Consider the following 25,156-nt stretch of genomic DNA (forward strand, 5'->3'; position numbering starts at 1 on the left):
TCCTTTCCTTGTTCTGGTTCTCTGAAAGCTAATGGTTTTTCTGTGATTCTCCAGACTACAAGGCTTTCATCTCTGTTCCAGGTTCTTAAGTTGCCATTCACTGTTACTTGGTTTTTAATGTTTGTCGAATCTTGCCCAAACGACTTTGTTAAACATTTCTGGCTTTTTGCTCTTTTTGTTGAAATTTCAAGTCTCCAGAAATGAATATACCAAGTGGCAAAAGAATCAAATATAAAAGCTTGTCCAATGGTCAGAAGAAAATTTCAGTTAATTCTCTGACATACAAGAAAAATCTCGATAGTGCAAGCTATTGACAGAGGTTCTCCTCTCTCACAGTAACCAGTGCGGTAGGGGAGAAAGCTGCTTTCTCAGTTTCATCAGTACAAACATTTTGTGTAAGCAGGAGATAAGGGAATAGGGGGGAAAGTCTTTTGCACTCTGGGAGCGATAGGATTAGATTATCTCCACATAAAATGCAATTTTGTTTTTGATATGCGTGTTTAGAAAGATGAATTCTGTGTAAATCACGTTAGTAGAGAAGCGATCGTACCTTGCAAGCAGCTTTGTGCTAGTAATTCTTTTAAATCAAAGCATAGCATCGGATTTGAACTGCTTTCTGTCTAAGGTGACTCTGTCCCTCGTTGAAGAGTGCTGTTTGTCAAATAGAACTGGTGGGTTTCTAAACTTGGTTGATGTTGCTGGCAAGCTTTGGGTTAGTTGAACAGAAAATCATGTAGTTCAAGTACAGGTGTGAAATAGTTTGCTATATAGTTTTTATAGTTTGCTTTGAGAACAAATTTATTTAGAGTTGTGTTCTTCCTTGTTTCAGCTCTGGTAATCCTAGATTATGTCCCTTGTCTAAACTAATCTTTTTTTTTTTAATTCTTCCTTCCCTGTGCAATGGAGATGTTTTTGCTGCCGCCTCAACTTTCAGTGAATAAGTATGTTGTTGTAGTACTGTTCTGACTATGGAGTTTCCTTGTGCTCCTTTGTGTCTTTCTTCATAGGGCTTTCTTGTCTTTACTTAGTAATTCTGATCCCATCCTGGGGTTTTTGTGTGTTTGTGGGGGGGAATTTTTTTATTATTTTTATGTATTGGAATTTTTTTTGCATAGCCTGTCATTTTACTTGATCTCTACTTACTTATTTCATGTCTTATGTCTTCCTCCACCCTTTTTAGTCTTTTCTTATGTGACCTCTCTAATTGTATGTAAATATTCTCAAAACTTGCTTATGTTTCTCATATTATTGTCTGTTGGGTCAAGTGCTGTCTGCTTTCCTGTTTAATTTCTGTAAAACATAACTGAGTATCTTCAAACACTGAAGTCTCTTCCATCCATGTTTGTGTTACACTTCTAATTTTTTTACTTAAATTGTAAGGTCAGGGACTGCATTCTGGTACAATATTATGGTGCTAACCATTTTTTCATACCCTAAAGCACAGTTATTAGCATATATTAAATCTAGGACATAGTATCATGTATTTAAGTACTGTACAAAGACTGAACTGTTGGACTGTGTGTTAGCTTCTGTGCTTTCATCTGTTGCTTGGCTATTAAAAGCTGCTTCTTAAAAAAAATTTAAATTGTTGAGTTAGACTACTGTAATTTACATTGGTCCTGGGAGAACTTGAGATGTGTGGTACTGCTTGATATGTGTATCTACACAAGCTGTAGTTCTCAAATGCGTTGTGGTTGCTTCTTTTTAGACATTCATTACTGTCTCTGGTGACTTTTTTTCCTTGCTAGGTGCTTTTTTCATAAAGTCAGTTTCTTCCTCTAATTTTCTGTTTTGTCAGAGCAAAACCTTTAGGCTGATATAAGGAAAGGATGGTGCAAGAGCTAGTGGGAGGGAAGCAGAGGACTCTTTATTTAGGAAGAAAATGCCAGCTTATGATTTGGAGTGTCTGTGAAACTACTGGCTCGTTAGCCCAGGGGAGCTGACTTAGTACAGGTATATTTACACAGGATGACCCAGATATTATGGTGAAAGATGCTTTAGATATACATAAAATGTATATAACTTCAAAGTTGTCATTCTTTGGAATGGAAGTACACTGAACCAAAACACTTTAGGATCAACTACTATTTTGAAATACTGTTTCTGAAGATATTTGTACAGATCATAGAGTGTTCACAGTAATTTTTTCCTTTGAGTGGCTATAAAGCTCTCAAAAGTTGCTAGTACAAATACACAAGTTAGCGTAGTGGACAGGAAAAGCATGGTTTAGAGACATAAGTGTGCATTTAGAAAAGGCTGATTACATACAATGGTGAGTGGGAAGAGCAAGTTATTTATAAACAAGCCTGCTCAGAAGAAAGCATTAATAGTATTTTCTCCATGGAACGTCTTCAATTTAGTTTCTTTACAGAGCTGAAAGTGTTTGTCAGTGTATGAAACTTAATGAGGTTGCATGTAAAGCTGCGGAGATTTTTCTTTTGCTTCCATTTGGATCTTCATCTAACTACAGAAGGTATTGACCAAACTTTGCTCATTTTCAGTGTCTCCCATTTGGTAACAGAATAGCGGTCTTGCCTCCTAATGCTAGAGTTGTTCTCAGGGAGCTTGTGGTACATGTGGAAGGTTTTTTTTTTCTTTTCTTGAAAACAGGTTATTTGCTACTTGCTTATCTCTTCTCACTACTGTTGTCTGGCTTTCCAACACACCAGTCTTTCAGTGTATGCTGATAACTTAAAATTTCTAGAGGAGTAGATTAGATTGTTTTGATAATTAGGAGGAAATGCCACTTCTGACTTTTGTGCTGTGTTGGCTAAAAGTTCTACCCATCATTTATGAACTAATTGGCTTTCTCTATGGATGAGATGCAAGTGAATTTCAAGAGTTTAGCGGATACCAACTTGTATGTGTCACTTTCATAGACTGGTAAAACAGGAAAGGTAACTTTTGCTCTTTTGACACCTGCTTTTTATCACTTCCATAGAAGTAAATGGAAATTAAGAAAATCTTACTGTCCCTGTAGAAATGATATTTATTTTTTTCAGACCCAAATTCATTATCTTAGCAATTTCTTTCTCAGATACACAGCCAGATACTTTTGTAGATTGATCTTTTATAAACACTCTAAATAAAAAATAGTGTTCAAACTTTTCAGTACATAGGCACAAGTGTAGGTAAGTTTCTTTAACAAATAGACATAATTAAGCTTGCTTAAAGTAAAATTCTTTTATATAAATCCTTTATTAATCCACCTTGTATTATGTTTCTTTTCTCAGGACTTGTTCAGAGTTAGCTTTAAATTGGAGGCAGAGTTCACACCTGTGTAGGAGGTAGACAGTCGGTGTCTGATGACATGGTGGTAGATGCTGCTGTTGCTGACAAAGGGTCTGGCCTTGAGAAAAAAGAAAGCAATTGCAGTTCTGGATGAAAGCAGAAAGAGCAGAAACCTGCTTTCCAGAGCTGCTTCCCCTTGCTTTTGAGTTATTTTCTTCCTCCTGTAGGAATAGTGTGTAGTTCTATCCCGTTCCTAGCAGCCTTGCAGACACAGAATGATAAGTGATGGGAAAGAAAGAGGGAAGAGAGATTGCTTACTGTGTTGGTGTGAAAGGTAGGAAGGAGCAAACTGAAGGATGGTGTGCAGTAGTTGGAGATTCTTCATCCTAGGATAATGACAGAAGAGTCAGGCCTAAAAGAAACAAGTAATGTGCATTGTTATCCCACAGAAACCGTCTTCCTCCATCTTACCTTCCAGGAATCCACAGTGCTGCCACTGTAGGACTGAATTTTGCCTACGCAGTTGAAGAGTCTGGAGCTGACTCAGTCTTTTGTGGTGCAAATAATATTTCCTGTTGAGTGGCTGGAGTTACCATGTAACTTACTGGTACTGGGATAAAACTGTTCATCAGAAACTGGTTGCATAGATTGGAAATGCTTCAAGACCATCATGTAAATGGGAGCATGTTTTAATGTCTAAATTACAACACAGAGGTCAGGAGATTATGCTCTATAAGCATGACATACCTCTGTGACTTTTGAAGCAGTTATTTATGGCACAAACTGCAGTTACATCTCTGACTACAGTGTGAATGTACCACTTGCTTTTAACCAGTTAGCTTTCATGCTGTTGGTAGTGCAGCCACAGCAGCAGGGAATTTGGCAATGTCGAAAAAACCTGCTTGAGAAACAGAGTAAATGTCTAAACAGCAAACCTGTCCTGAGCTGCTGCTGCTGTGGTTACACTGCTGCTAGCAACAGCTTGTTTAGTTGATTTAAAGCTAGAGTTGCTGTATCTGGGTTAGCTGTAGTCAGGCTTGTGACTGCAGGATGCGTTTATCCTTAAACTGTGCTTCTGTTTGTAAGCTGGGCTGTGTCACGTGCTTGAGAGTCACTTATCCAGTGTTTTGAGATGTAGGATGAAAGATGCTTTTAGTGTCAGTATTGCAGATGCAAGTTCTTAGCCTTTTGACGATAGAATAAATAGTAATTAAAAATACTTGGGTTTAAAACAAGTGACAGTTTTCTAGACTTCTAAATAGAGGTAAAATGTTCCATTCTTTGTTTTCTGCAGCTTTGGCATTGTAAGAGGAGCTGGTGGGTACTGCTTTCAGGCAGTTGATTGCCATTTTAAACTTTGTTGGTTTATTTCAGTGACACATGTCTGATGGGTTAATAATCTATGAAAAGATAAGTGTTACTATTTAGCAAGAAATAAATAATAATGAAAACAGAGAACAGCTCAAGTTTTAAAGTGTGGAAAAAATATCTAAATGGAGTTGTCAAAGTGTTTAGAATAATAGTGGAATCACCTTTTGTGAGGTGAGTAAAGCTCTTGGGATGTTCTGTAGGGAGTAATCCTACTCTGACATGGGGCTATTTATTGTGTCTCTTCTGTCTGTGTTTTGTGATATGCTTATGTATTAAATCTGTGATTTGTTATGAAAGCTTTGGTCTCATGGTGGTAGCATTGCAGAGTTGGTTTTGGGACCGTCTGAGGAACCTGAAGGTGCATAAGTCCATGGGACCAGATGAAATCCATCCATGGGTCCTGAGGGAGCTGGCAGATGAAGTTGCCAAGCCGCTTTCCAATATATTTGAAAAGTCGTGGCAGTCTGGTGAAGTTCCCACTGATTGGAAAAAGGGGAAACATAACCCATGTTTTCAAAAAGGGAAAAAAGGATGACCCAGGGAACTACAGGCTGGTGAGTCTCACCTCTGTGCCTGGCAAGATCATGGAGCAGATCCTCCTGGGAACTCTGCTAAGGCACATGGAAAATAAGGAGGTGATTGGTAATAGCCAACATGGCTTCACCAAAGGCAAATTGTGCCTGACAAACTTGGTGGCCTTCTGTGATGTTGCCACAGCATTGGTAGATAAGGGGAGAGCAACTGATGTCATCTGCCTGGACCTATGCAAAGCATTTGACACTGTCCCACACGACATCGTGGCCTCTAAATTGGAAAAGCATGGATTTGATGGATGGACCAGTTGGTGAATAAGGAACAGGCTAGATGGCGGCACTCAAAGGATTGCAGCCAATGGCTCAATGTCTACGTGGAAATCAGTGACAAGTGGTGTTCCTCAGGGGTCAGTACTGGGACCAGTGCTGTTTAACATCTTTGTCGGTAACATGGACAGCGGGATTGAGTGCACCCTCAGCAAGTTTGCTGGCGACACCAAGCTGTGTGGCGTGGTCGACACACTGGAGGGAAGGGATGCCATCCAGAGGGACCTTGACAGGCTTGAGAGGTGGGCCTGCGCGAACCTCATGAAGTTCAGCCAGGCCAAGTGTAAGGTCCTGCACCTGGGTCATGGCAATCCCAGGCATAAATACAGGTTGGGTGGAGAATGGCTTGAGAGCAGCCTTGAGGAGAAGGGCTTGGGGTTGCTGGTGGACGAGAAGCTCAAAATGAGCAGGCAATGCGCACTCGCAGCCCAGAAAGCCAACCACGTCCTGGGCTGCAGCAAAAGAAGTGTGGCCAGCAGGTTGAGGGAGGTGATTCTGCCCCTTTGCTCTGCTCTGGTGAGACCCCACCTGGAGTACTGCATCCAGCTCTGGAGTCCTCAGCACAAGAAGGACGTGGAGCTGTTGGAATGGGTCCAGCAGAGGGCCATGAAGATGATCAGAGGGCTGGAGCCCCTCTGCTATGAGGACAGGCTGAGAGAATTGGGGTTGTTCAGCCTGGAGAAGAGAAGGCTCCAAGGAGACCTTATAGCAGCCTTCCAGTACCTAAAGGGGGCTACAGGAAAGCTGGGGAGGGACTCTGGATCAGGGAGTGTAATGATAGGACGAGAGGTAACGGTTTCAAACTGAAGGAGGGTAGATTTAGATTGGATATTAGGAAGAAATTCTTTACTGTGAGGGTGGTGAGGTACTGTAACAGGTTGCCCAGGGAAGCTGTCAATGCCCCATTCCTGCAGGTGTTCAAGGCCAGGCTGGATGAGGCTTTGAGCAGCCTGGTCTAGTGGGAGGTGCCCCTGCCCAGGGCAGGGGGGTTGGAACTAGGTGGTCTTTAAGGTACCTTCCAACCCCAAACCATTCTGTGATTTATAGTAGTAATGCCTAATATTGTACATTGGACACAATATAGTATTCTGTTTTGGCTGTGTAATGATAATGGGAGCAGTCATCCAGTGAGACTCAATGCTGTCTAATCTATCCAAGCTATTCCGTTTTGCAACTTTGTTTCTTCTTTCTTTCTGTTTTTGTTTCTGGTTTTATTATTACTCACCAAGTCTTGCATTCCTCTCTGTTGTGAGGTGCTTAATGGTTTCTTGTGAAGGGAAAGGGAGGTTTGCTTTCATCTTCAGATTTCCCCCATTCTTGCAAATTTGTCACTCCTAATAAAAGATGGGGGTGTTGCGTTTGAGTCTCTGTAGATAAACCTGATCTAAGTTTTCCCCCTTTTCATCTCAACTACTTCTTTGAGACCAAGGAGAAAATTAAGGCAAAGATAACATAATGGCACTGGTTGGTTTTTTTTTTCTGCTGAAAATGGGCTGACATGACTTCATTGGCCTGTGGTTTTATATTTGGTAGTACTGGTGCTTGAGAGCAGCATGCAGGACACAAATGCTGTCACTGTGCTGGGGGTCAGCAGAAATTGTTGTATCAGCCTGACAGAAGGTCAGATGTTATGTGGGGTGGAAAATAGTCAGGGGTGTTTACGCTAGTTTTATTGCCAAAGACAGCCTGTAGAAATACAGCCTCTGGCTGAGTAGTAATTCTTTCAGCAGGAGCTGAAGGGCTGTCCGGGGGTTTGGTTTTTATGCTTGTTTGATTTGAGCCTGTTTATTCCAGTTCGTGTATGTTATAGATAAATGTCAAAGACAACTTTCTGTCTTTATTGTTGGTTTGTTATTCTCCCTGTTCCTTCTTTTTCTCTGCTGGCATCTCCATCCTGTAGCTGTGAAAGCTCCTGCATCAACATGAATAGAATAAAATTGATTGAACTAAATCATTTACTTGCAAGTTGCTCCCTTTGCTGCTAAGAAATGCACGAGCCAGAGGAGGCCCAGAACAACTTCTCTGCCTGTTGTGCGGGGCAATTGGTGTAGAAAGGCTTTCTCAGCAGTTTCTCACCTTGAAAATTTCAATATATAGAATTCTATGAATGATAAAACTCTTAAGTTGTAAGGCAGAAGGTAATTTGTAAAGATCTTAACAGATTATTTACTGTTGTGGGAATGTTTTTCAGGAGTCAAAGTTGTTTTGCTCAAGTATTCGTCAGCAACTAACTGTGATAGAAAATATGTTTGTCTTTCTGAGAAAAAGGGACACTGTTAAATGCTTTTCAGGTGCATGGATACTGAGCAGTTAGTTACAAAAGACCTTTCAGTAAGATATGTGTAACGGAAGCAGATAATGCTGTGTACAATTGCTGTATGGTTTCCAGGCTTGAAACACCTCTTTCTTTCTTTTTTGTTTTTGCCTCTTTCTCTTGTGAGCTCAGTGAAAACTTTAGGTGGCATGTAGGCTCACGTAGGTAAATTGTATAGCATATGTGCATATTTCACATTTAGGTTTGAATTTTTAATGGGTACTGGTTCTTTAAGGAAATAGCTTACTCTGTTAATGGCAATTGACTTGTGAAATATTGTTTTACTGTAATTATTTAAATAGTTATCATGCTTTAAAATTCAGGAAGAAAAATAATACTGCATTACTTGCCTCATTTATCTTAGGACTGGCATTACCAGCATGAATGTTGTTTTGCAAACATAAAGTTAAGCTTGTTTTCTGTGGTTTTAGGGCTGACATGCATATCTCTTAATTCTTGTGTTTTACGCAGGGTTCAGTGGTCTCAGTTTAAAGGCTATTTTATTTTCAAACTGGAGAAAGTAATGGATGATTTTAGAACCTCAGCTCCTGAACCAAGAGGGCCCCCCAATCCAAACGTGGAATATATTCCCTTCGAAGAGATGAAAGAAAGAATCCTGAAAATTGTCACTGGATTTAATGGGTATGTATCTTTTTTTTTTTTCTAAAATCAGGATAACAAAAATACTTTCCCAGCTTTAACTTAGTAGCTTTGTACTGTCTGTGACTGTGTGTTTTGCTTCCCCAAATAGATGAGCAGAAGCAAGTATATACCTTGGAAGTACATTGCAGTAGTTTCATAACTTTCACTTTGTTATTCTGCCTTTAAATGAAAATTATGACATCCTGTGACATCAGTTACTTCAGTTTTTTTCAATATGTAGTTAGTAATACCATGCTTCATTGAAGGGTATTACTAAAAAACTATGTGCATTTAACAGGTAAAATAGATAGTAAAGTCAGATTTATTTCAATATATTTTGAAATACCTAATTGAAAGAAGTCTTTTCGTGTTCAGTTCTTAATTGCTTTGTGGCAGTTCAGTAGCTTTTGAAGTAATGCCGTGACAAACATGCTTCCCAGGAAGCAAGGTATACCTGGCTTTGAATTGTTAAATTATGCCAGATTCAAATTTATAGACCTATTGCTGACAGTGTCTTAAAGTGTATACCCTTTGGTTTTGTAATTATGGAAGTTTTGTTTCCTTTAAAATAAAGCTCCTGATTTTTTTTGGTCTTATTTGGTGTGTCTTTTTTAATATAGTGTTGTTCCTGTTTCTAAACTGGATTACATAATTATCATAAGCTGAGATATCCTGCTTCTGGGTCTCAATGCTTGCTTAGAGACTTCTTCAACATTTTTCTCAGCTTGTCAGTAAACGGCATGCTATAAAGCTTGCCTCCCTGTTAGCCTGAAATTTCAGATTTGAAGGTGCTACTAACATGTCTTTAGTATCATATTTTGATGCTAGGTTAATGATTTTTACTGTTGTTGTTCCATACTACTTAATTTATTTGCACTTTAAGTGTCTCTTAGAAGTCAGATCTCCTCTCTCCCCGCTGCCTCTAATTGTTCTCATGTAGGATACTTCTAAGAATGTGAGATTCAGCTTGTTCTCAGCTATCCAATATTTATACCGAGCTACTTCACTGAAGGAATTTAAAAACAAACCTATCCTTTATGCCCGAGTCTGCCTCTCACCCGCCTCCCCCAGCTTTTTTGTTAATGCTTCACTACCCACAAAATTTGTAATGTTCTCTCATGGAGACAGCTAATGAATGGGCTGCTGTTATCTTCTCTTGTTCCAAAGTGTGCTAAACAAACCTCTGGGTGACCAAGTCCGGAGCTCGTTCTGTGGCTGTGCTATTTTAATCTATTGCTGTAACGCATAAGAGTGTTCAGCTTCCTCATACTTTGAAGTGAAACACCCAGTCTTTGAGGAAGCAAACTGTGTACATTCGTTACCTTAAAGAAAATAATGTTAGGATGTTCAGAATCTAGGATTGTAGAATAGTTCATTTAGTAAACCCTACAACTCCTACAGCGCGGATGTGATTGTGAAAGCTGAATCATGCGGAGATGTGTCCAAAAAATAACAAAAGCAGGTTTTGGTTTGCGAGATTGGATATACTCAGGCTTCTTATTTAGATTTGTGGATGTGATTTCAGGGTACTGTAGTGGAGGAGGAAGCAATTTGATGTGAACTTATTATTAGGATGTGTTTATTGGTACTCACTTAAGAGTAAGGGAAAGAGATAATCAAAAAAAAGTTTAAAAAATTTAGCTATTTCTAAAGTCAAAAGAATTAACAAATGAAGAATGACCCCTCTTTTAGGGTCTTTCTAGATGAAGGGTCTTTTAAAGAAAGCTCAAACTGGCTGTTCTAACCTTACTGTATCTTAATTGACATTGTGTAATATGCTCGTAGAGCCAGATTCTCACGTGATACTTTAAAATTGCTTTGGAGTAGGAAGTTCTTAGGACTTGCCATTTTCTTTATCCTTTGCTAGTGAAGCAGAAAGTTCCAAGGTAAGTTATTGGGGATCTCGTATGACAGACGAGTCTTCACAGCATTAATAAAGTAGTCATAATCATAATAAAAATGTTCATTTGTGTATGTTTTTGGCTACAACTTACTATGGCTGTTACAAGTAATTTCCCCAGATATCTCTTGAATCCTGTCTGTATGATGAATTTTTAATTCGTTCTGAACTATTGTGCTATGAAGTGCAGTTTTGAGTGTTTTTGTATGGAATTGTGAGTGGTTACCTTAAGAAGGCAATTAGGACTATTCATGCACTAAACTAATTAAATTTTTAAGAATTTAAGGTCAGTTTTTGTACTGCTTGCAAACTCTGGTGTTCATGTATACATTTACACCAATTTCAATTACTTCTATTTTAAAATCACATTATCAAAATATTTGAAAATAATCGTTTTACCAAAAAGAATTCGTAAGGTGAAGTTAACTTCGAGTTTTGCCAACTAAAACAATTTATGAATGTTGAACAAATTACATGCAAAGGGGGTGATAGTGTGACACTTGGTGCCATCTGCTGCTCAATAAATGAAGTTCAGTTTACTATGGAAAATTTTGGAGGGGGATGACTAGTTTTATCTTTCGTTTAGACATTTTGTAGCCGAGAGTAAAATAGGATGGCAACTTTTGCTTGTGGAGTTAGTTGCAGGCTGCACACTCTTGAGTGTGCTTGCTCCCCAAGTAGTTGTGACTGTATTGATGTTCACTATTAAAATACTTCATGTCTTAGTACTCCAGGTGTACAGTTAATTAAAGATAAACACAAATTAGCCAGGCAGTAGTTCTTCAGGATGTCTTACAGATTTGGCTGATGAAAAAGAACTTAAAAGTCTGTGTATTTTTGTTTCTGTAAATTAAATTGTTTTTGAATGGACAGTCTGGCCTAGTAAAAAATAATACAAAGACTGTTTAACTGGGACTTTTCAACCTCAAAACAAAACGGCCTTCAACGAGAAGCAATAGATACAATTAGTGCTGTACCTATGTGGAAAAGTTAACAGATGAAGTAAATTCTTTGTGACTGAGTTAGAGTTGGGAATTTGGTTAAAAGAGGGCACTATGCAGAAGTTGAGTATCATGAAGAATTTGGGGGTTAGAAAGATTACTGCTGACCAAAAGTTGCTGAACAGCAGCACTATTTGGTTGATTCTATGGAAGCTTTAGGGAAATTAATAATGAGAGCGCAATTATTAATCTTTAGAGCCTTCACGTAATAAACTGAACTGAAAGGAACAGTTGTTCCTAGTTTGTACTTAACAAACTTTGGGGATGGGGGAGAAGATACTTCTGGGTCAAAATAGGGAGGTGAAATGTATTTTGGCTGTGTGCCAAAACAGTCGGTTTCTGCCATTTTACTTGCTTTTAAATAATAACACCTCAAAGCTAATGTTTTAGAAATACTGTCATCTTGTAGCATTACTTTTTGCAAGTATTTAATGTTTCATCAGCTGCATTCTAACTCTCCACTGCTGATTGACGGAGATTAGCTTCACCATCTTTCTATTCTTACAAGTCAAGTAAAGATAAGTTGGTATGGTGTAATTCAGGGTGAAGAGCAAGGGAAAGGAATTAACTCCTAGGGCAAACGTGATACAGCTTTATGTTTTTTCAGGTAGCTGTGTTGGAACTAGGGCTAAGGGTGGTTGCATTGTAGCCTCCCTCCTTATTGTCTTCCGGTTGAGGATTGTAATTTCCTCAGCAACGTAATACACAGACAATTCTGAAAAACATAATTAAATTGTTGATACTTGGTCAGTCTCTTTCTGATTACTACTTGCTTTCAGTCAAAATGAAGTGTCATGTGGTATGATTAATGACAGCTATGCTGACCTGTTTTCACTGAACTAGTGGTAGATCTGTGCATCTTTAAGATGTAGCTTTTTAGCTAATGAATGTAAGGTTCAAATACATCCTGTGTTAGCTAACGAAATAGTCTAAGATACTGTGTACAGAGTTCCTCAAAAAATAATAAAAGTTGATTTTTTACAAAAATTTACAGTATAGGGATATATACACACACTCATGTATATGTATGTAAGTCTATTGATATTGCTCTGGAATTGGTGTATGCATTGTATTACCAATCAACAAATGGTTCTTAAGTATTGTATTTTATCAAAACTTTTAGATGAATTTTTGAAATGTTTATGTCTTCAACTTCAAATAGTTAACTGTAAAAATGCATGATTGTTTATTATTTTATTGAAATAACTTTTCAAGTATTTTCCTATTTTGTCAAAAGTCACAGAAGTTTGTTAAAATGTGACACCATGAATTTGCAATGAAACTGGGACAGGTCTCAGGTAAATAGTAAATGTATGTAAAGTACTGCTTGTCTGAAAGGTCAGTTTCTCACTTAAGTAGGGATGAAATTGAGTGCAGAATTTTCAGAAAACAGAATGTGATGCTTAGAGACGTAGATATCTGACTTAGAGTTTAATTATTTTTATTGGGCTGTTCCTTGATAGATAAGTATACTGTCCAGTTGTGGCAAAATAGAGTATTTGTAACAGCTGAAGTGTAATGGTTCTACTAATTCCAACATTTAATGTGTTTTTTTTCCTGTAAATGTATTTTGTAAAACATGAAATAAACTACAAGCTGACAATTTTTTAGCTCTAGTGTGTATGACTCAAATTTGTTTTGAAGTGCTTATAACTTCTGTTCTATATATTTGAATAAAAAAAAATACAGTCTTTAAACTGTTTTACTGTTGATGATCTGATTTCCTTTTCATTGTTTTAATGAATTGTTTGCATGGGATGATGTATTTAGGATTCTACGTAAGAGTTTTGTGGTGGTGAGCACAACACGCAGTGCATTGTCACCTTAGAGTATGAGATTGGGGAAAAATAAGGCCTTGAGTTACCAACCTGTATTGCTAATAATAACAAATTTCAGTACTGTTTTCTTTCTGCCTTCTCAGTAAGGGGCAAAAAGCAATAACGTTGTTGCTTTCTAGCAGTCATGCTCATTAAAATAAAATTAAATTGTTATAAATCTATTTCATTGCAGCATCCCCTTTACTATTCAGCGACTCTGTGAGTTGCTGACAGATCCTAGGAGGAATTACACAGGAACAGACAAATTTCTAAGAGGTGTGGAAAAGGTATGTATTTTTGAGAGAGAACACAGCTAAACAGTCACAACTGCCCCTTAAATAACTTCTGAATTACTGCCAAAGGTCTGTTGGCTTCATTATGGCTCATAGCCATGATATAGCTAATAGCTGCTCTAAGCGTATGAGTTATTTCATAACTTCTAACATCAAAAAGCAGTTTTAACATAACTTATTTAAGGCATAAAAATAAATCTCAGGGCTGCAACTGTTGTGTTTCCTAATCACTGTGCAGTACTCAAACTGTACTTTGTGGAGGGTGTATGTCGCTTTTTATATTGAGTCCTAGCTAGAAATAATCAAATAATCAGCTGAAATAATTTGAATTTTTTGATCAGGTATTTCCTTCCACACTGGGGCTTGAATTAGATCCAGCGGGTAAAGAAGGGAGGCCCTTTCCCCCTGTGTCTCTTGTTTCAGTATTTAAATCCTCTTGTGTAGAAGTCTGCCTTCACAGAAATACACAGATTTCATTTAATGGTATCTTATAGCTTATGTCTGAATGTAGGATTTTTCAAAAGTAGATAACAAACTTTCAGGATGTGGTTCCACTTAGGATTTTCCTGATGGCAAAATTGGCTTGAGGTTCCTACTTCGACTACTTGGTTGAAGAAAGGTTAACTTGTAAATGGATTGCTTTTCACTATTATAGTGGATGCAGTCAGGTGTATTCTTGCAAGTTAAGATGGGAAGGAGATGGTCAGGAATAAATGATGAGATGGGGATTTCACAAAGCAGTTTCTTAGCTAACAATGAGATCTGTGAAATCACATCTCAAGTTTTACAGAGAGCCCTCATTAGAGTTCATGTAGGTTAATTTAGCTGGCCCTGTGATAAAAGTCCCCCTGTATAATTGGGCTAAGTATTGATCCAAAGAGAGAAACTTACCTCATTTTTAAGCTAGGTTTCTAGATGTTAAAATTGATATAGTCGGCAGTGCCATTCAAGAGGGAGAGGTGGCTAAGCAAAACGTACTGAACTGATCGTTATTTTTTGCCCTTTGTTTGTGTGGAGGAAAATAATACAACATTTGAAATACGGCTGTGCCAACAATAGCTAATATTGCTTGCACACTTTTGAATACAGGACTTGTGTACGAATAGAGCATTTCTCCAGCAATTCAGAAGCTTTTCAGCATTTTGGAATACTTTGGTTTCCAGAGATACTTCAGTTAGAAATTACAAACACGGGCCTGAGGCTTAATGTGCTGGTCTTGTTATGACAGTAACCCACTTATGAAAATACTGACTTTTAATGTAATTATGGCCTGACCTTGTCAAGAGGGAGCAGAGATACTTTCTATGTATCTGTCATCTGTTAGTAGCTTTCAACCCAATTTTCTGTAGAGGTATTTTAACAGATATGACCAAAAAAATTGTAACTCTCTAATTTTGGAGGTGATGTCGAGAGCTGAAGCTTTTGTTTCTAAACTCTTAATATGTTGTTTGTGTATTACAGAATGTCATGGTTGTCAGCTGTGTATATCCATCTTCAGAGTAAGTATAATTCTTGAAACTTTTTAAGCTTGTGTTAGCAAGAGGGGAGAATGTGTGCGCATGTGTCTGATACATTTCTCTTGCTGGTATTCAAAAGACAGCCATGCAGAGTTCAGTTTTCGTTATCAGTAGTTTAGTCAACAGTAGTGATCATGGTCTGCAAGTTTTACATGTAGTAATTTGGAAATGAACAGCCAGCTCTGGAATCGGATATAAGGGACAGTTCAGTATTATCCCCCAACACTAAGCTGTTATTTTATACCATAGCTGGTGATGGAAAAATGGATACCCCTCGGTAACTGTTGTGTTGTAAATTCATATCCTAACCTGTTTCCCCAGTATACTTTATAGGTAGAGAACCCCTTGAGGACTGACAGTGGGGGACTACTTAATTTGGGGGGCGGGGGGAGGAGAGATTCTGTGCAAATAAGCTTAAAGTAATTTCAGGTTCCTTTATTCATAACATTCTAATGCTTGCTCTTCTCTTTTTGTTAGGAAAAATAATTCCAATAGTTTAAATCGGATGAATGGTGTTATGTTCCCAGGAAATTCACCAGGGTACTCTGACAGGTAAATTAGTTTTGGGAGTTAACTTTTTCTGGAGAAAAGCAAGGTAGTTGTGGAAATAGCTGGTTCCAGATCCCTTATCATTACCTATTCTGATCCCAAATACATAGCCTCAAAAATGGGGTGTGACAGAATATTGGGGGAAGGAGGGTAGAGGAGGCATGAACATCACACACTATGTGCTCTATTTGATTTTTTTCTTTTGGTGACTTCCTTGTTCAGATGGGTTTTTTATTTAAAGCTTTTATCACAGTTTGCATGTTGTAGGCGAGGAGTTTCTTATTCAATATAAAACAGCAAAGTACCTGATCTTTTTGTTTTGTTTTGGTGATCTTTTAAAACAAGGTTATATATGCTTTCTGCCTAGTAGGAACAAATTATTTTCCTAAAAGGATGGTTTAATTTTTTATTATTATTTTTAAAGATCTAATGTAAATGGTCCTGGAACTCCCAGACCAGTAAATCGACCGAAGGTTTCTTTGTCAACTCCTATGACAACAAACGGTTTGCCAGACAGCACGGAACATAAGGAATCAAGCTTGCAGCAAACAGAAGATAAAAAACACAGGTTTGTGAGAAGTAATATATATTTTGAGTTTTTATTTTTCTCCGTTTTTTTCCACTTACGCCTTAAAAATATTTTAAAAGAGAATTGCTATCTAAAGTATGCATAATTAATCCTTAACATACGAATAACTGCAGCAGAATTTGTTGTTTACTTGCTACTGTCTGGGTTGTCTAGATAACTATTAGCTCAGCTTTCCACAGTTGCAGTAATGCATTTTGTAAGTGTATGGGATGTATAGTAAAAATGAAGAGTGACTAATAGAGGTCAGAAGTTCACTGTTACCATGTTCGTGTCAGGATGTTAAACTATAACCACATATATTTCCTAAATGTTTGCCACTGATTCTGACAGTAGGAGCTGTCTGTAATTTGGACCCACTAGAGTAGCCTGAGCATTCTGCATTTTCATTGACAGTCAGGTGAAAAAGAAGCGATGGCTTTGAGGTTTTGTTAGGTAGTAAGTGAAGTGAGTTCTACTGTTAACTTTTGTAGAGTGCTTTACTTGAAGTAGCTGCTACTTTTTTTTGTGATGTATAACAAGATAGAGAATGTTTTTCTTCAATACAAACTACTTTTGTTCTTTATAGTGAATCACCAGCATCTGAATCAGAAGGTGCTCAGAGCAGCCCGGTAAAAAATAAGCACTCTGAAGATGATCCTGCAGAAGCAGAAGGGCATGAGGTAAAAAGACTTAAATTTGACAAGGAAGGGGAAGCCAGAGATGCACCTAACCAAACTGCCTCCAGTGAAGCTTCTTTAGGCATGGGGGAAGAGACAGAAACATCCTCTACATCTCAGGATAAAGAAAAAGATGCTACTTGTGCCAGACAGCACTGTACAGAGGAGGAGGAGGAAGGTATTTCAGATTTTATTCTCTTTGCTCTGTGTGTTTTCCAAGGAGTTGGGACTTCCTTTGCAGGGGGCCAATGCTATGGAGGTTGTTGAGTGTCTCCAGTTACGCATAAAGATGAACTGCGTGTTCATGCTTAAGTTTAGCATAATTTAGGAGTTCTGTTATTTCTTCTTTCTTTGTCCTACATCTCTATTTAAAAACTCATAAAATTGTACTTATACTCTTCTTGGGCAGTAAATTACATGAGGGCAGTAATGAAGCACCAAGAATTTGAGAACCCCTACTTTAGGGTATCATCAGATGTTCTCAGCCCTTCTCCAGAAGGGTGATGGGTCATATCCATATTTGACTGTCTTTATTATCAATAACTTACTGAAATACAGATATAAAGTTAACGCTCTTTCACTGAGCAAGGCCGAGCAACAATCTCTCCAGATCCTGTTAGAACAGGGAAAATTACCTTGCGCTAAGGTACCATGGAGCTAACTGAAAAAAGACAACTGCAGTAAAGAGACTGATCTATTTTTTTTTACGTATTGTCCAAAGTTTCCTTTTAATATTTATTTCTTGTGGCTCACATATTTGTAAAATGATGGATGTACACTTTAAACAGTAATGTTTTCAACATTTCCAAAAGACTGCTGCTGAAGACACATGAAGGAATGTGGGGAAGCAAGAAAAAGTTACTTGTGTCTTTATCCACTGAGGCTTAATTAAGTGAAGCTACCTATTTAATAAAAAAAAAAAATTGGACTTGGTTTTGTGGTAGATTAGGATAGCTTGGCTATTCTGATGAAGTTGGCTCATACTTTACATCTTCTGATAAGATCGGGGATTGTCAGTTTTTGCTGTCCTTGGCTGCGTTGTAGAAGTATTGCTCAGCATAGCTGGGAATAGAAAGTAGCAGGATTAAGGTATATTTTAAAATGCCTTAGTAATACTGTACTTTCACCATTTCTAGAGTCCTTCATGTCTCCCAGAAATGTTGGTCCAGAAAGAAAAGATAAAGAAAAAGACACTGAATCCTCAACTGTGAATGAAGAGACCTCTGAGGAGAACAATCAAATGGAGGAGTCCGATCAGTCTCAAGCAGGGAAGGATTTACACTCGGATGACAGTGAAATTAGTGGCTCTGGCAGTAGTGGAGCTGACTGCAGTGAAACTGAGGAGTTAGGGTCCTATGCTAGTGAAACTCCCGAAACTTCATCAGAGACCCCTATGGAAAACAGTGATGAAGCCACAGAAGTTGCAGATGAACCTATGGAGCAAGACTAATTTAAATACACTTAGATGCAGTATTTTCCATAAGGCTCCGGTTTTACACTGTATAAATAATTTTATGTAATAAAGTGGACCTTTAGTTTTACAAAAAAGAAGCAGGTTGTAAAATAAACTTCTCCATGGATTGAACCTTGAAAGAGTTGTACATGATAAGAACTGTGAATACCAGCTCCTTCAGGTCCTGCTTACCGCTGAACTTTCGTTTGGTCAAATCAGTGGTTTGTGTATAGTTTTTTTTATTTAGAATAAAAGTTTTTAAACTGGAAGGTAATTATAATTTTGACAACTTTTTTGGAGATTACCACATCTAGTTGTATGTAAGCAAGAAAGCTTTTTGTCTCGTCTTTTTCTGACAGCTATAGCAGTTACTTCATATTTTGGTTACAGTTTCAACATTTGACATGTGAAATATGGGGTTTCATGCTGGTTTCCAGATTTTTATTTGAATACACACTATGAAACCTTATGTTGTGTGTTTAAAATGTTACATTTCACACACACATGTATGCACGCATGCACATGTATGTGTACCCTCACTCTTCTAAGGGGGAAATGGTATATTTTTCTGTTTCTATAGAAGATAAATATGGCAAATACTTTTTCTATAGTGAAAGACTGACTTGACCTCTCAAGGCACTTTGTTTTGCCTCTGGAAAACAAAACAAATGAAATCTGGCCCATATGAAACCCTGGAAATATTAACATTGTTGAAAACACCAGAGTAAACACATTCCAAGAGAACTGTTCAGATTACAACATTTTTGTATACTTCTGAGGTGCCTGAGTGAAAGGATTTCATTTATTTATGAGAAAATGTGCTTTATGTTGAGAACGTTGTAATCAAAACATTAGCTTAAACTTTTGTAGAAGAAATGTTTGAAAATATAAGAAAATATCTTGGAAGAAATGAACAGGTACTTGCCTTTTTGAGTGCTTCTTGGAGCATTGTGAATATTGTAGAGAAGTCTCAAAATTATTCTAAGTATGCAGACGGCATCGGTATGATCACACCACTGTATTGGAAGAATTAATATATGACCGTAGTTATGTACCTGAGCTAAACAACTAAAAGGTTTAGGGGTGCATAGAAATCACCATGATTTATATAACATTTTGGAAGTGAACTAAATATTTTTGAACATGCTACTTTGACAGCCAGCGTTACATTTTTTTCAAACCAGCTCAAAGCACAAACTACTGCTTTAAACTCTCAATATTTTCCAGTTCCCATATTTAAAGACATGCAAGCTGCAACCTCCCAGTCACAATTACTGGCTGCCAAATTTATACCTGTTTCTTCAACTGTACCTTTTTGATATTTAGAATTTTTAAATTTCTGTAAAGTAGATTTTTGTAGATTGTAATGAGTGCTCACTGCCATTGTGAAACGGTATATAATTGTATAATTTCTGTGTGTAAACTGAATGCTTGGGCTTTCAATACAGTATTCATATAAAGCAATAAATATTAATGTTATGAAATATCTGAGTACATTTTTATCAGAATTGTCCCTCTTTGGTTTTAAGTTCACATACCTGGAGTACAAAAATGACCTCTAAAATGCATGCGGATAGTTTCTTGTACTACATGGTATGCTTTGTATCGTTTGGGGGAAATCTAGGTTTTGATTAATACCAGAATAATTTGGCTCAGCTGGAATATTTATAAAGTTACTTGTTGCTGACGTTACCTATCAAGTTCTAAGCAGACAGGATTCAGGGAGATGCTTGCCAAAAAAATAAATAAATTACTAATCGAGATCCCCTTACAGAAGGAAAGTTGTACTTTGACTCATTTTCATTGTGCTTAAGGGTTGGATGTGTATTATAAAATTAAATGACTGAACCAAAATGTTGAAATTAGGAAAGTTTAAAAATAGTGACATCTTACACTTCTCTTTTTTTTTTTAATATTTTGCCAATGAGAACAAAATTTTAAAATTTTTAAGTTTAGAGATTTCTGAAATTTTCTTTAGACTGTTTATTTGTGAAGATATTGTCAATAAACTTGTTCTTTAAGCACCTGTGACCTTTCGATATGTTTGTTTTAGCAGCATTAGTGCCACAATTGCAAAGACTTGAAGAACTTTAAGGTATGGATCCATTTCTATATCTGCAATATTTTTTTTTTCAATGGCTAATAAAATTGAAATCATGCTTTAGCATCACAGTAAGTACCTTACTACTGAACATGTGACTACACTTAAAGATTGCGTTTACTAAATCAGAGAATCTCACCTTTTTTTTTTTTTTAAATGTGGATTTTAAAAAAGGAAACAAACCTACTGCATTTCTAAGCAGCCGTATTTTGTCAGAGACGTTACACATCTCCAGATACACTGGCAGCTGCTTTGCCGTGTGCGTGGAGGTGTAGCATTGAATCTACTTTCATAGCTTGTAGTTTTCTAAACCTGGGTGATTTAAGTTCCCTAATTCCATACACTCAGAGCTTGTGTCTGTATACAGCTGCTCAGGCAGATTTGGGCATTCTGCTTGTGTTCATGAAAGCGTGTGGTTAAACCCCAGAAAACCAGGCTACAGGTGCTTTATAGTGTTCGTGGGTCTATTTCCTATTAAAAAAAACCCTATTATATGGGGCTAGAATATAAACAGAAAATGTAATGGAGCTTACTTTTCAGAATACAAGGTGAAGGTCAGCCCTGAATTCTGCTCTTGATATTAAAAAAAACCCAATATATTGCTATCTCAGAAAAGTTGATTTCCTTAAAGTATCTGAGATGCTCTGTCAGCCTTGGTTTTTAAACCTCAGGGACTACTTTAGTACTTGCAAGAGAGAGAGCTTTCTAATACAGCGTGTATTTGGGGCTATAAAGTCTAGTATGTTGAAGTTAATGTTCAAAAATTTGAGTTGATTCAGTGGATGGAGCAGAAGTTGCTGGAATTGGGAGTCAATTTATGTGCAGCAACTTCTGCTGGGTGCTCTCCAGGGACCGTCCCACTGGCAGGGCGTGGGGCAGGCTCAGCTCCGCAGTGCAGGGCTTTGCTGTAGAGCAGCCTTCTGTCCCGTCCCGCAAACGGAGCTGGGACCAACGAAAGCGTGTCCTTGCCTAGGGCTGTCTGAGACTGCACACGCTATTGGGGCAAGGATCATTGCTGCTTTCTGTATTGCTGACTGGGTCCAGGACAAATTTGGACTTCTTTTTAAAATCCTTTTGGATCCACTGCTGGCTTGAACAAAGTAAACTTTTTTTTTTTAATACAAAAATTGTGTTCTGAGGGTTTCCAAGGCCAAGGCACCTGTATCTGCAGCATTGAGTATTGCTTTTTTAAAACGTGTCAGCAGGAAATACTCCTGGCTGGAAAAGTAAATCAGAATTGCATTTCAGTTTATGCCTAGCCTAGGGCACGCAGGAAACCGGCTGAAAAATATTTCTTCTGCTGCTTCAGTCTGAGAAATTTTATTCGTATGTTGTTTTTCACTCGAGCGGTTTACTGAAAAGCTGCATCGTGACTCTAGCAATATTGTTCTGGGTCTGGTAAAAAAAGAATTAAGCTTTTATTTTTAGATTCTTTGTCAATTGTATGGCAGGGGACGGGGTGGGGGGGAAGAGCTGAAGCCTGATAGAATCTTATTTATATGAGTTTTCGGTTGCAACAGTTAACTGGCAACACAATGATTAATTAAAAAAAATATCTTTTTTCGAGAATGAATGCCTTGTATTGACTACAACTGTACAAAACACCCTTCTGCAATCCTTTGGCATTTTCGGTTCATATGGTGCATTTCTAGGAACGGTTTAAAGGGTATTTGCATCTCAATGTGTCTGAGGTCAATGTTTTCCAGTTAAGGAAGAGGTATGGATTACTGGAGGCATCCCAGTTACATCCCTGCCATCACCAATGGGAGACCCACAATTTGTCACTTAACTTCCGTTAATCAGAGTTCTTCATCCTTATTTGCCCCAAGGACGTTTATGCCAGCAAATTCTGTATGGATACAATGTTTTCATACCTGCATGGTTTAATTGAAGGGGTTAGCTGTGAAATTTGCATGTATAGGCTCTATGCTGTACCTATGCGTTTGTGCACCCTGTGCTGCTGTACAGGGAATCGCTCTGCTGCTGGGCCTCTCCCACAGGCTGGTTGTTATAATAAGTTTATGGCATATTTTGTCTTCATTTCTGTATTTGTGAGCAGGTTCTGGGACACACGGTACCTTCTTTCCAGGATTTCCAGCCTGTCAAAAAATATTCATGCCAACAACAAATCTCCCGCAGACTTAGGTTTTTAGGTTAAGAAATAACCCTCTGTTTATAGCTGAAAGAGGGTGTTCTGGTTTCCATGGACAGAAATGGCAATCATGTTTTGGTTCTGAATGATTTTAATGCATGTCAACAAGGCACCTGAAGTTGTTCCCCAAGCTTTGGACTATTATTTACCAACTCTTCTGCAAGTTGCGCTGTAAACTGTTGGATTATTTAATTTGTAAATTGACCCTCTGTCCTTGCATTCACTCAGGAAAGCTGCTTTTCTCCATCTACGTTTATTGCAATAAACTAGAGACAAAATTATTGGGCTACTTCTGGCTTCTGGAGATTCTTACCATGAGTAAGCAGTGACAGAAACTACTCAGGACTGGGCTTTTCCCTGTGTGTCTTGTTCTGTGGTCCAGTTTGTAACTGCTGGACCATGTCACCACAGGTAAAGACACAAGAAATACTGAGGGCCACTGAACACCGCAAATTTAACAGTGTCTCAGGCTGGTGTTATTTGATATGTGCATCTTCTGCCACTGTGATACCACAGGAAACTCGTCAGTGTTTAATGGTCCTTAAACCATTCCCACTCGTGGGTCACTGCAGCTTCTTGTCAGTGTCGTGCTCTCGTATGAAACAAGTGTAAATACTGCCACGCTTTTAGACTCATTCCAAACAATTTCTTCACACTCTCAATAATCCAGTCGGTAAGGGTGTCACTGAATATTTAAGACAAATCATTTCAGCAGCATGTGAAGTTGTCGCTCCTCATCTTGTCCTTCTCCCCTTCCACGCTATTAAGAACACGCCAGTGACTGACGTCCTGGTAGCGATTCTCCAGCGCACTGGAAACCCTGTTAGTTTATCTGTCACCCCGGTTTTGTGCCTGCAAGACTAAACAAACCCCGTTCTCTCAACCATCCCTGATAGTGTGTGCTGTTCTGAGCCGTTGCTCTTCTCCCGCTTGTCTCCCACGTCCTCAGATCGCTGTATCCGAATCGGGACACAGTACGCCAGCTGGGGCCTCCCAAGCAGCACAGGGAAATGCCTCCCCTGTGCTGTGTGTATGTCTCAAAGTGATGCTTGACTGTATCCAATTTGTGGTCCACCAGAATCTCCAAGTCATTTTCTGCCCAAGTTGTTTCTGAGCCGTGATGTCCTGCGGCGCGTATTTGATTTTGCCTGAAGTGTACTGTTCCGCTCTTGAGTCCCTCCAGCTAAGTTGTCGTGCAGTCTTTTGTACCCTTTCCAAAGTTTTCATTTTGTATTTTTTAAAGATTTCTTTGAATTCTCGTCTTGTTCTATAAAGTCCTTACAAGTTCTTCTCCCTTTGCTGTGCTCTGCTATCAGGGGCACTTTCTATTACAGTGCCATCTTGTTAATAAGTCTGGAACAGAACTGTACCCAGAGCAGAACAGACACCTGCGGGATTCAAATTGTTCTTAAACTGTGCGTCAGGGCCTTCAGTGAGGGAAGTGTACATTGGTATTTGTGTAACAGAAGCAGCTCGTCCTTGTGGGTTTCACTTGAACCATAGCAGTCAACGGCTCCGAACGGCAGAGACTCAGCCCCCGCTGCCGAGTCTGCTCCGATCCCTCACCCTGACACTCATGTTCTCGGACAGCTTTAGCACTGTTCACCTCTCACCGTTGCTACAGTCTCTTGCAATAATCTGGCAGGCAGATGCCCTGCTGCCCTTGCAGCAGATCTGCGAATGCTCGTGCAACTGACCTTTGCAATGCGCTGGTGATAGACCTCATCAATGAACTGGGGAAGCCGCCTGGCCATCAGTTGCTGCCCATCTTGCTGTGGGCTCCATGGTTGTTCCAGAGGCGCCCAAAAAGTCTTCCTGGTCCGTTTGTTAATGCTCATATCCGTCCGAACATTGGTCACAAAAGAGGGCAGAGGAAGCAGGATGGGGCAGGCACGTTTTCTTGGACATTTGTTTCTTGACCATTTACTTCTGTACAGTTGAACAATTCCGTCTTCTTTGACACACCCGATAAAATGACCCCAAACAGGCTGGAGAATGGCAAGCAGCCCTTCTAGAAGTTGTCTTTTAGTGTTGTGGAAAAAACGGCTGATGAGGAAGCAAAGACTTCTCGGTCAGCAACCCCCATAGATGGGCCATGGTATGGCGACAGTGGGCACAGCGAAGCATGGCTGGCACTGCTGCTGAGGCCAGCAGGCGCTGGCACTTCAATTGTCAAACAAAAGGATGTGGATTCCTTGGATGGGTGAGAAAACTCATGTGCAATCCAGGTCCCATAAGGAGAAACCTGAGAGCGGACGATGTGGAGCTGCCCTCTGGAAGAGGGGGCAAGGCGCAAGGAAGGATTTGAGACTCTGGGGACACCAGGCCTCTGGCCACGCCGGAAAATGGAAACCCTCATTCCCCTGATGCCAGCCATGACCCAGCAAGGCCTCCCGCTGCTCAGGGCCTCTCCGTTTCCGTCTGACAAGCAGACGACAGGCCTGTGACAGCTGACAGTGACGATAAAACTCCTCTGACCAGGTTAAAGAAAGGGCTGGCAAACCCTCTGCGCTTGCAGACGGCACACCTTCCTCCCAGCAATATGGTTACACGCAGGGGACGTGCTCGGGAGCCCCCACAGACAATGACTGAGGAGGACGGGAGGGGTGGGCCGGGGGGCAGCTCCCCCGAGCCCCTTCTGCCCCGGCGCTCCCGCTGACTGCTCCTCAGGCGCGGCGCGGCAGCAGGAGGGCGGGCGAGCGGCCCAAGC

General features: G+C 39.2%; 1 protein-coding gene across 1 annotated transcript in view; it reads left to right on the plus strand.

Annotated features, from left to right (window-relative positions):
* Positions 1–19,677, plus strand: part of PPP4R2 (protein phosphatase 4 regulatory subunit 2) — a 33,807-nt gene extending 14,130 nt beyond the window's left edge. Inside the window, exons 3-9 of the mRNA XM_054216569.1 lie at positions 8,248–8,418; positions 13,330–13,423; positions 14,891–14,928; positions 15,424–15,498; positions 15,920–16,063; positions 16,650–16,918; positions 17,877–19,677. Coding sequence (XP_054072544.1) covers positions 8,248–8,418; positions 13,330–13,423; positions 14,891–14,928; positions 15,424–15,498; positions 15,920–16,063; positions 16,650–16,918; positions 17,877–18,190 — 1,105 coding nt within the window. The 3' untranslated portion in view covers positions 18,191–19,677. The remainder of the gene's footprint in view (positions 1–8,247; positions 8,419–13,329; positions 13,424–14,890; positions 14,929–15,423; positions 15,499–15,919; positions 16,064–16,649; positions 16,919–17,876) is intronic.
* The last annotated feature ends 5,479 nt before the right edge of the window (positions 19,678–25,156 follow it).

The sequence above is a fragment of the Rissa tridactyla genome, chromosome 10 (genome assembly GCF_028500815.1).
Source record: "Rissa tridactyla isolate bRisTri1 chromosome 10, bRisTri1.patW.cur.20221130, whole genome shotgun sequence".
Lineage (NCBI taxonomy): Eukaryota > Metazoa > Chordata > Aves > Charadriiformes > Laridae > Rissa > Rissa tridactyla.